Here is an 11,217-nt window from a genome sequence, read left to right as displayed (position 1 = left end):
ATGCCCGATATTTAAGTAAAAATAACATTTTAGGAAGTGTTATACCGAAAATATTAAAAAAATATTAATATTTCCGATAACGTCTTTTTTAACCTTATAATAAACTGTCTTCCCTTAGACATACATATATAAATATGAATATAAACATAAATAATATATTACGCGACATTAACGCTCATTAATATCAGCTTTCACCTGCCCACATCAGTTTCAGTATTATAAAAAAAATTAAATAACTTCCGATATTAATATTTTTAATAAAAAATAACATTTTAAATAGAATTTTAAAAAAATATTAAAAAAATAGTAACATTTTCAATGTCTATATTGTATTCCTTATCCATCCCGTATAAATATGAATATAAACATAGATAAGATATTACACGTGACATTAACGGTCCATTAATATCAGCTCTCACCTGCCCCCATCAGTTTCGATATTGCGCGAAAGCTCCATTCTCCGCATCTGAAAGAAAAGGCGCAAACCCCAATCTGATGCCCCAATTGAAATCAAATCCCTAAACACAATAAAAAAGTTCGATATAATTAGAAATTTGGAAGATAACAACACCGATTCCCTTCTCTTTTATTGAAATTTTGAAAACTTAGGAAAGAGATGATTGAAGACGGTGGCGCTAGGGCTTCTTCCGATGATCCGACTGTAAGCAACGGTGCTTCACAAACAAGACAAAGGTATATAATTTATTTTTTGTTTTCTCTTAAATTTAAATTCTTAAACTCTAATTTCACCATGCACTCAATTTCATACGATGACCCGACTGTAACAGACAGTGAGTCGCATACATGGTTCATATGCAATTACATTTCGGAGGAAGGATTTTGATTCTGAAAATATTTATCATTAGATTTTAACTTTCAGTTTGCACAACTCTCTTAAATACTTGTTACCCAACAAATTATGGGATTTCTTTATGTAGTTGTTTGATTTTTATGTAGCAGAATAAGCCATGCCTTGCAGTTACAAAATTTAATAGTTGGGTTATTATGTAGGAAAAAGAGAAAGTGGGATCAGCCTGCGGAGGGTTTTGTTTCGGCTGGATTTGCTGTCCCATTTACCAACATGGGAACTCTTGCTGGCATGCCACCTCCTGGTGTAGCTCCAGTCCCAGGCACCTTTCTGCCAAATATACTTGCTTCAAGTGGTACAGCTGTTACCCCATTTTTTCAACAGCATGCTGCTCCAGTGGTACCACAACAAAATCAAGTATGGAAAATAGATTCTGGCTCTACTCAAAGAAAATTCATAGTCACCTGACATGTTCATGAGGCTTGAGGATGATTATGGCAATAGTTTGTTCTGTCTTATAAAATGTCATTTGCAAATATATTTCTTTAGGCATCAGTTTCTTGGCTATTTGAATGCATTGTCACTGACAACATTAGTACTTAAAATGATATTTTGTACATTGATAAGTTTGGGTAGTCAATATACCTGACTTGTGAGAGCATACATGGTTTCTTAACTAAAAGAGCTCTACTTTTTGGATTTAGTATCTAAGCTTATGGACTAAATATATGTAGCGGGATATGTTTTGATTGTTTCTTCCCTTTCTTCTTATTTTCTGCTAGTGTATTTTTATGGATATTTCTGCCTGGGTGGTTACATATTTGCAATTTTGATCTGGTCATTCAATCAAAGTGTAGTCTTAGGCTATCCCAGGAAGTCTCATATGCCAGGGAATTTGTATTTTTGTCTTTTTAATGATTTGTCTGTACATAAACATGCTGAACTGTTTTTTACTTGTATATTTTCAGTTTTTTAATTGTATTATTTAATTTTTCATTTTGTTTATACAATTTTATAGACTAAGATCCAGGATGAATTAGTGATTGCTAGAGAAATTGTAATAAATGATGTGGAATCTTCAGTTCGGTACAAGCTCACAAAGCGCCAGACACAGGAAGAGGTGAACGTCTTTTGCTTTGCTCAGCAATATAGAAAATAGGGTTTTTTGTTGTTAAAATAGGGGAGAGTTCTTTTGTTAAATTTTGACGAGGAAGTTTGTCATCTTTCAGATTCAAAGGTGCACTGGTGCTGTGGTCATAACTCGGTAAGTTTCATTAAGCAGATGTGCAGAATCTTTTGAACAACTATTTTCATGTTTTCCTTTTATTCCTTGACATGATTGGTGTGCAGGGGTAAGTATCACCCACCAAATGCTCCACCTGATGGTGAAAAGCCTCTCTATCTTCATATATCTGCTGCCACTCATGTAAGTGTATTCTCTTCATCTTTCCAAACCTTTTGTTGGTCATATAGTGAAATTTTTGAAATTTCTTTGTCTTCATGAAAGTTTTTTGCATATATGCTTTCATCTATTGTCAGCTTGTGGTTGACATAAAAATTAACATTAGAAAGCTAAATAGTTGGTCTATTTAAGGAAAAGAGATTTACAAAACTTGTTTAATTGTCACTGCAGTTAAAAGAAACAGCGGAGCGAATTTTAGCTGTAGATAGCGCGGCTACCATGGTTGAAGAACTGTTGAAACATGGTCAGAGCTCACAGGCAGGGGCTTCCCCTTTTAAGGAAGCTGTGATGAACGGTGTGAAGGTATGCTTCAACTGCAATCCGAATTTTTCAGCTATGATATTTAGATAATCGGTTACAGGGTAAATCTCTAATGAAACCTGGTTTCTTAGGCATTGAGCATGTGTGTATATTTGGGCTTTGATGCAGACCCATCACTGAATGTTGCTGCACGTATTTGTGGACCAAATGTGAGATTTTCATCTACTTCAGTTTTTCACTTTCACTAATAAGGGGTTATACGCTGCTGTCATATGTTATCTTGATGTTTTGTTATGCCTAATTAATGGTCATTTTTTTTCTATATAATCTTATAACTGTCTGTGAACTGTAGTTGCTCTTCTATTCTACGACTAGATTGTATAATTAGATGGTGATACAATCTTTGTATAGTTAAATGAAAATCAGCTTTCTGATGTTAAGGATGTGGACTAATTCACCTTCCCTAAACAAACCTTTCACTGCAAATCCTCTTATTAATATGCACACATCTGTTATTTGTGTCTTGTACTGATTTACTTGTTTGAGTATTCTGTTTAATCAGTTTGTTTAAAATTTTAATTTCATTCGTTAAAGATGAGAGATTCTAATGTTTGAAGCTCTCTCTGACATCTCCATGCAATTGGGGGAGCATGCTTTTGTGTCGCTGGTGGTTCGGTTTTGTACTTGCAGGACCAGTATATAAATCACATTATGAAGGAAACAGGAGCAACTGTCACGTTACGAGGATGTGGTTCTGGAAACTCTGAGATCCTGAAGGGTGAAGGTAATTTATGCTGTGTAAAAGACAGCTCCCTTTTCTTTTCTTATTTCTTTATAATTATAGGCAAACCTAAGGATTTAAACTGTTACTCTATGATTTTATTTTCCTAATAGTTTTATCTGGTCTTCTTGTGGTTGCAGAAGCACAGCAACCAGTGCACTTATTCTTGTCCAGTAACAATCCTAAAAGTCTTGATGATGCCAAGCGTTTGGCAGAGAATCTCATGGACACTATCAGCCTAGAGTTTGGTGCATCCAGGTAATCAGGTTTCTGTTTTGCTGAGGGGTGGTGATAGTAATTTGATAGTCTTGTTGTTGTCATTTTGGATTGGAGTAAGCTGTTTCTTTCCATCCATTTTAGGATTTCATCAAGTAAGGTTTATGGTGCAGTTCCACCTCCACAGCAGTTGTTGACTGGAGTTCAAAGTTCTGCAGGCGAACAAAACCTAAATGCTAGTTCAGCTGCTGGTTTGATGTCAATTCCAGTTGCTGCTCCAGCTCCACCTGTTTCAGTCCCTGGGGTCACTACTGGTTATTCTCAAGGGATTGCTGTAGGGCTGCCTAATTCTGGGCCAACCCAATCAAATTCAATTGGTTATCCACAGCCTTCGGTGACTAGAGGGACAAGCTACATTGGATATGGTGGGATATACCCCCAAGCAACACCATTGCAACAGGTAGCATTAGCTCTTAGACAATCATCTCCAATCTCATCTACTGTTGTACCTGCAACATCTGTAGCAAGCACGGCTGTTCCTACAATGTCATTTGTCAGTACGGTAACCAAATCAAGTGTTAGTTCTACTTTACCTTTAGAGAAAGAGCAACGGCCCCCACAAAAGCGGAAGTTCCAGGAGTTACCGGCTGGTTCAAAGGGCTCTTCAAGAATCAACCAGGTACCGGTACATTTTCTGTTAGTTTCCCTTCAAGCAAAGCTATGAGGTATACAAATTTATATTATTTGAGTGCCATAATGGCTAAATATAAAGTCTTACTCCATTCTGACTTCTTGGTTCAAATAGTGTACAAGTTATGGTTCATGGCAGTCTAGCATAAGTACTATATTCATTTAGAAATCCTTGGCCAAAGAGCATTACCGCTTGCAGTTCTTGTACTGAATTTTTGTTTTGGGCAGGGAGTAGGGCTCTGGAATTTGGGCTTCTCTACTAAGAAAATGGCTTTTATTTAATGTTGACTACAATTTCTTGAAAGAGAGTGTTGACTATGAGAAATGGATGACACCTTTATTAACTTCATAATTCATTATTCGTTTAAAGTATTATACTTTTATTAGCCCATGGGTGGAAGCTTTCTATTTAGAGTAGAAGTATATTTGTGAGTGGGAGGCATTTCCAAGTAATTGAGTTTCAATGGCCATGTTTATAGTCCATAATTCCATGTTGTTGAAATTGAATCTTGACTACTGCTATAGTTCATATGGTGGGTAATGTAAAGGGCAATGCTTCCATCTTGCTACTTCTTGAACTTATCTTTTCTAATTATTTCAATCCCAAGTGACCTTTGCATGGGTAGTTCCTAAGTCAATCAGGTTTGTCTTCATATGTGGCCATACTTGATATCATGATTGCAATATTTTGCTGATTCATGCTGGTACTTGTCCCCTTATGTTTATGCATTCACCTGCTTCAGTTCCAGTTTCACCCCTTAAATATGGGAATAAAAATTGTAGAGAGGGAAGACTTTTGCAAGTTAATGTGATTAAATGTAGTTTCTTTGCATTTATGCTATTGGATTTACAATTATATTTCCTGCTGACTGTCTCTGCTTATCGTTCCAGGTATTTTCTATGACATTCTAAGAAGCTAATAGGCTGATACCGGACCTCTGTTAGGGCCATTGGTTTGTATGTTTCACAGGGTTTTCAGTTTCAGAGGAGAAATTTGATGAGTGTTTCCTGCTTTAAAACCATGACGGGGGACCACTTCAAGATATTTGTTCTCTTTGATTGGGTGTATTGTTTCATATCATGCAGTTTGCATTTAGATGTTGTTGTGTCTTCCATGGTTAGCGTTATAGAATGTGCAAGCTGAAGTTTCATTGAAAGGGTCTTTGGTATCATTGTGGTTTAGCATTTTTGTTTAGGATTTTACTTTAAAGCTGAAGCTCCTATTGAAAATGCATGAAATGCATTTTAACAGGTACATAAGCTGACAACAAACTTTGTGCCACTGCGACCATTTTTTGGCGACGATGATACTGTACATGACATCTGCATTTTTTTTTATTTTTGCATCTTTCCACAAACTACCTTAGTTCTTGATTTGAAAATTTCCAGGCTCAATGTCAGCGTATAAGGTCCTAACATCTGTTCAGTGAAGACATCAAGGGTCAAATTAACTAACTAAATCATGGTCTTTCACTAATTCCATGTCATTTTCCCCGATACAGGACCTTTGTAAAGATTCTGTTGTACCCTTGAGATCTTAACCTCCTGCTTTTTCCAGATGTTGCTCATTAACTATTATGTCACTACTTTTGAGAAATTAGGCTTGGATTGTTTTTGTGCAACTCATTTCAGGTATCTGAATCTTCAAATCCAAACAAGCCATTGGGAGACTTGGGAGTGAGAAATGTATCAACTATGCCTGCTCCAAAGAAGCTGATTAATCCATCAGCTAATGGAATGCCTCCGCCTCCTCCAAAAACCATGATGCCTCCGGCGCCACCACCCAATTTTACATCATTGAAACCACATGGGAAATTGCATGACAAGAACAAAGATAACAGTAGAGCTAAACTTGATGCTGTCCCTGGTAGGGTTGATTCCTAAACTGGCTATTTTAAATACTTATCGTTCTAAATTTGCTTTCCTGTAATGAATAGTTCTGTGATGTTTACTAATATCTAGTAAATGATTTCTTGAATTGTGCAATTTATAATACATTCCAAAATTGTTTGGTTGTTTCAGACACCTTGATGCAGTTAATGACATATGGGGATGAAGATGATGATTCTGAGGAAAGCAGTGAAGAATCCCCAAATAATAGCTCCAATGCAAATGGAGTTCGAAAACCATTCTGGGCTCTGTGAGTCCTCAGTCTGATGGCTTCTATCAAGTGGGTACCAAGCACATGTTTTGTTTTGATTCCTTCATTATCGATATTCGGCAAGTACTTATTGAGTTTAAACGAAGTGAAGTAACTCCAAACTATGGCATTGAGATTGTGTTCTGGCATTTAGAAGTTGAAAATCTGATAAAATTTGTGTTGTATATTCGTTGTAATTTGCCATTAATGTAGTGTGTTTGTTCCTTTAGTGTCTTGGTGAAATGGGAGAATCTGTTGAGAGATGAGCTATTCAACCTCTTTTTAAATGAAAGCTCCTTCAAAGCCAAGTGATCAATTGGTTCGCATTTTTCGTAGCACCCCTTATTTGCACCATCTGTGCGGATCCATTATTTTTTATAATATGGGGTAAGTACAAGGATACTGTTCAAATATAACGTTCAATCATTTAACAATGAACATTCACATCTTTAGCATTTTTTATGTTCGAATTTAAGATTTCAAAGAATAATAACAATTCTTTTATCACTACAATTGCTTGACTTGTGTTATGGATTCATTTTAAATAGATTCAACTATTAATATATTACTTTTTTTTATTAATGATTGGTTGATATAACAAGGCTGAATATTATTGAAAATAACATTGTGCAGTGTTTATTTTATTTTAGGATAAATTATAAATTTCATCACTTAATTTTTTCTCACTCGTAATTTGGTTATCAAAATGTTTATTCATTAAATTTTGTATTTGCTTCTATGTTAATCATTTGAGTGTTAAATCATGAATGAAAGGGTGAATGAAAATCATGTGTGTTAATGTGGATTATTTTTAATTAATATGAAATCTGTGCTATCAATGTTACTTTTTTTTTTATCTTCTTTCAAATATAAAAGTTTTATAATTTCATTTATGTGTCATTCTGACGTTGTAATTATCATTTTCTGACTTCATCTCCGATTACTCAAGATATCATTGAACTCTTTTCATTATTTTTCTATCAATCGATTTAAATTTTATCTAAATTACTTTACAACTCGTAAAATTCAACCATAAACCAAAAACTCAAGAAATCTTAAGTGACTCCAATTTATAATATCCATCATCCGCTCAGTGTAGAATCAAGATACACAACTTACTCTACTGTTAGATTTGAAAGAAATGAAACATCATTGAGAAATTAAAAGAAATTCAAAACTAAGATTTTTTTTTTTAAAAATAAAAAGGTTATAGGGTCATTTCATAAATTTCAAGAGAAAAATATTCAGTCATTATTTAATATCACATGATCAAAATAAAAACAAATCGAAAAAGTTTAATGAGTAAAACAAAGTTTTTAAATTTTAAACTAAAACAAAAGTAAGAAAAAAATTACGTGATAAAATTTGTAATTTACTTTTTATTTTATTTATATTTAGAATTTAGATAATATAATTTAAAATTAAAATATGATCGTTAAATCTAGAATTAAAGATTATGGAAATCACCACTCACCACCATAACAGGAAAAAAAGATATTACCAAAATAGCGGCAATATTATTTTAAATCTCAACGGCTAGTAGGGTCCCTCAAAATTAGACCGTTACAATCCCTCCCGACTTTCCATTTTATTTATGCATATAAATTCACAGTTTAATTCAAAGCTTTCATTTCAATCAATATTCAATTTCTTCAACCCCACTTTGTTATAAAACCTTATTATTGATCTCGTTTCAATGGCGGAGCAAGCGATGCAAAAGCCTTTTAACAGTTCGACTCAGACTGAAAATAGTAGATTAGAGAATACCCCACCACTCCAGGACCAGAAACTCGATGAGAGTCCTCAAGATTCAAGCAAAGATCTGCGGAAAACATGCACCCCAGATAGGCTCAAAGTCTCCAAAGCCTTCAAGTATCCTGAAAGGTACGTAACTAAATATGTTATCTTGGTTTAAAATCATTATCTGTCTCATGAATTTCTCTCAGTGAATTCTTTGTATCTTTTACTGGTTTCTTTCAGGTACAGAAGTCCGACTGATTCCATTATGTCGCCTGTTACAAAAGGAATTCTTGCAAGAAACAGGAAAGCTGGAGGTTCACTATTACCACCTAGTATAAATCAAACCAAGGTAATGATAATCTGTTCTTGAGCGACCCTTTCCATCCAATTCATACGCCAGAGAGTTATTGCTTGCGAATTCAATAATCTATATCTACATGTTTAGAATTTTGATCGGTAAAGTTTATCTGACATAAGTAGTATTTTTCTTCTTCTTCAAGTTATTAACTGTGTTATTCGATGTTGCAGATTCATGAATTGCGTGCTCAAGATGTTGGTCTTTCTCAGAACTGAAGAACTCATGGTTGCTGTTCTGAAAGCTTTAAAACCAGATAGATTCTTGAACCTGATGAATTTGTCTGAAATGGTGTTATTCATGTCAAAATAGATCACAAGCAAAATGAATGCTATATATGGGATGTAATCTTTTTTTTTTTGTAATGCATTATTTTTCTCTATCATAGTCTTCTTTTAAAAAGATACAAATACATCCACAAGAAAATATATCTAATAAAATAATTATAACAAGAATCAATCATTATAGTAATTGAAATATAGAGACTTGAATATGATTTATGACACCTCAATCTAAAATCTCAATATTCTCACGAAAACAACCGCTATCAACCTAGATCATTCTGGTTCAATATTCTCATTGAACCAAATGTTGTTAATAGTTAATAAATATTGTTTTGTAATTTGTTGAAGAAGATGGACTAACAACTCTCCAAAGTATCTTTAAGAACCGAAGATGAAGAACCTAACTCGAAATATTCTCTTTTGCCTTCCATTTTTAGCTTTATAATATCCCCACTAATTCTGATACAAATGTTTCATTGATAGTTTTCATCTGTATTCTTTCGCAGCTTCATTATTTTATCATCATAAATCTTCCATCATTGAGTTTTAAGTGAGTTTATTTACGTTTGATATAGAAAAATGCGTGTTCCTGTCATAATTATGTGATGTTTTTGCATGTTGTTTTCGTTTTGTAATACAGGAAATGGGAACTGATAGTAGAGTTGAAGTTAAACCTCTTTCAAGGCATGAAGGCTTTTCATCATCATCTTCTCCTCGGAACCGAAACCTTGAAAATTCCGAACTCATCGAGTCATTGAGGCCTTTAAATGTTCCGCCGACTAGTTCGAATGAGCAGTCCTCGGATGATGACAAGCATGCAGAACAAGCACCGGCAGGGAGCGTACGGACTCGGATACCGTCGTCCATTTTCGGTACTCAACCTGGAACACCAATGGAATGGAGCATTGCTTCAAACGAATCATTGTTCAGCATTCATACCGGGAATAACAGCCTCTCGAAGGAGCAATTTCTTTCGTTGTATAAATCCGGAGAGTTAACCAAGTTAGACGAGCAGATCATTGCCCAAGGTGGCGTGATGCCTTCACTGAAAGAACTAGAAAAGATGGCGGCTGCGGAGGAAAATGCAGGCAAAGGTTGTTCGGGAGCTGAAGAAACGCCGACGACGGTTGTCGAAACAAGTGAAGTTGTAGAGGATGATGATGATCACAACAAAAGTGGCATTGACGGCAGCATCTCTGGTCTTTCTGATGAGAGCACTTTTTCCTTTGCATTCCGTGTACGATAAAAACCACCATTTTCTCCACTTGAAAAGCTTGCATTTTTGCTTATAAGTTGCATGAATATATCAGTGAAATCGTTTCAGGTTGAATGGCACCGACGGTGGAAGGATGAGCTCGGTAAATATCCGCCAATACAACCAAGAATTGAACACACAATCAGTAAAGCATCAGCAAGTGAAAGAGCCGGAGCCGGAGCCGGAGAAATGCACTGAAGAAATGAAACCAAAAACTCCACAAAATAGTAGCAATAAAAGCTGGTTTTCCTGTTCCGTTGCTGCAGATATCCATGACTTTTGCTTTAAAAGAATATTCTGTCAATCTGCTCATTCAATGGCGGATTTTCTATCCTTCCGAACAATCTTAAACATTTCCCCGGCAAGGGAAAAATCCATTGCGTGTAGTTAACAATTTATATTAGCTGGTTTCTTGTGTTGAATAAAAGAAATTTGTGTTATATTAATCTTCCAAGGTCCAAATTGGATCTATCTAAATTCTATTTTTCCATTTTGTTTCTGATATTTTCTGCGAATCCATTACACTTTCTTTGCTATACGATATGATCTCAATACAATATTAAGGATAAATTACAAAAATGATCTTCCGACTATAAGATACAATTTTATCGAGTCACTGACTTTTAAAAGTTATAAAATGATCATTCGACTATAGGCGTTGCTTTATTGAGTCAATCGACTATTAAAAGTTACAAAATCATCTGAGTATTCATATGTTCTAAACTCATCTTTTTTTCGTTAAAACATTAATTGTTGTACGAGTTGGACATTAACATGCTGAATAAAATATGATAATCTTTAAAATTTTAAGATTAAATTTTATCATATCTTCGTTAAAAGTTTAATGAAAAAAAATTAAAAGAAAACCGTAATAAATGATCACGTGTGAAATTATGTAATGCAAATGGTAGGTATAAGAGTCCAAGCCATTGATGGTCCCCAAATAAATGATTAAGGTTGAGCAACGAAATCGAGAAAATTAAAATATCGATATGAATCGAGTAAAACGGTTCAGTTCGATTTTTGAGTTGGTTTAAAGTCTCAATTCTATTGATTTGGTTCGGTTCAGATTTTCCATATGGAATCCATTTGCTCCATATTGAACCGAATAGACAATTTTTTAAATTTTTTTTATAGTTTCAAGTGAATTTTTCATTGAAAAACCGAACCATTAAAAAACCGAACAGAACCAAAAAAATAGGTTTTACATAATTCGGTTTTTTAA

At 34.5% G+C, this 11,217-nt stretch overlaps 3 protein-coding genes across 5 annotated transcripts; all 3 read left to right on the top strand.

Moving 5' to 3' along the window:
* The first annotated feature begins 395 nt into the window (after positions 1-395).
* On the top strand, positions 396-6,582 carry LOC120136122 (protein RIK-like). 3 transcript variants are annotated; one of them, XM_039152236.1, is made up of 12 exons: positions 396-693; positions 1,012-1,225; positions 1,827-1,928; positions 2,038-2,072; positions 2,159-2,234; positions 2,442-2,573; positions 2,663-2,740; positions 3,222-3,315; positions 3,453-3,570; positions 3,673-4,207; positions 5,851-6,085; positions 6,241-6,582. In XM_039152236.1, the coding sequence occupies exons 1-12, from the start codon at positions 617-619 to the stop codon at positions 6,360-6,362; spliced, it is 1,818 nt and encodes a 605-aa protein (XP_039008167.1). In that variant the 5' UTR covers positions 396-616; the 3' UTR covers positions 6,363-6,582. The 3 variants fall into 3 exon arrangements, with proteins under 3 accessions (XP_039008167.1, XP_039008166.1, XP_039008168.1); XM_039152235.1 differs by having other exon boundaries at positions 2,023-2,072; XM_039152237.1 differs by lacking the exon at positions 6,241-6,582 and having other exon boundaries at positions 2,023-2,072; positions 5,110-5,946.
* A 1,427-nt stretch (positions 6,583-8,009) lies between these two features.
* On the top strand, positions 8,010-8,700 carry LOC120136008. Its single transcript, XM_039152131.1, has 3 exons — positions 8,010-8,242; positions 8,339-8,447; positions 8,627-8,700. The coding sequence occupies exons 1-3, from the start codon at positions 8,055-8,057 to the stop codon at positions 8,669-8,671; spliced, it is 342 nt and encodes a 113-aa protein (XP_039008062.1). The 5' UTR covers positions 8,010-8,054; the 3' UTR covers positions 8,672-8,700.
* A 680-nt stretch (positions 8,701-9,380) lies between these two features.
* LOC120135910 lies at positions 9,381-9,983 on the top strand. The gene has a single exon (XM_039152066.1). The coding sequence runs from the start codon at positions 9,381-9,383 to the stop codon at positions 9,981-9,983; it is 603 nt and encodes a 200-aa protein (XP_039007997.1).
* Positions 9,984-11,217: the final 1,234 nt, after the last annotated feature.

This window comes from Hibiscus syriacus, unplaced genomic scaffold, assembly GCF_006381635.1.
Source record: "Hibiscus syriacus cultivar Baekdansim isolate YM2019G1 unplaced genomic scaffold, ASM638163v2 tig00110621_pilon, whole genome shotgun sequence".
Lineage (NCBI taxonomy): Eukaryota > Viridiplantae > Streptophyta > Magnoliopsida > Malvales > Malvaceae > Hibiscus > Hibiscus syriacus.
Note: the sequence above shows the minus strand (reverse complement) of the source record. Positions and strands in the feature narration are given on the sequence as shown.

Excerpts from the sequence above, each read along its gene's own strand:
- LOC120136122 (XM_039152235.1), top strand. The coding sequence starts at position 617 with ATGATTGAAGACGGTGGCGCTAGGGCTTCTTCCGATGATCCGACTGTA. Across the intron at positions 2,235-2,441 it reads ATATATCTGCTGCCACTCAT|TTAAAAGAAACAGCGGAGCG; the intron begins GTAAGTGTATTC and ends TTGTCACTGCAG. Across the intron at positions 2,741-3,221 it reads CACGTATTTGTGGACCAAAT|GACCAGTATATAAATCACAT; the intron begins GTGAGATTTTCA and ends TTGTACTTGCAG.
- LOC120136008 (XM_039152131.1), top strand. The coding sequence starts at position 8,055 with ATGGCGGAGCAAGCGATGCAAAAGCCTTTTAACAGTTCGACTCAGACT. Across the intron at positions 8,243-8,338 it reads GCCTTCAAGTATCCTGAAAG|GTACAGAAGTCCGACTGATT; the intron begins GTACGTAACTAA and ends GGTTTCTTTCAG. Across the intron at positions 8,448-8,626 it reads CTAGTATAAATCAAACCAAG|ATTCATGAATTGCGTGCTCA; the intron begins GTAATGATAATC and ends TCGATGTTGCAG.
- LOC120135910 (XM_039152066.1), top strand. The coding sequence starts at position 9,381 with ATGGGAACTGATAGTAGAGTTGAAGTTAAACCTCTTTCAAGGCATGAA.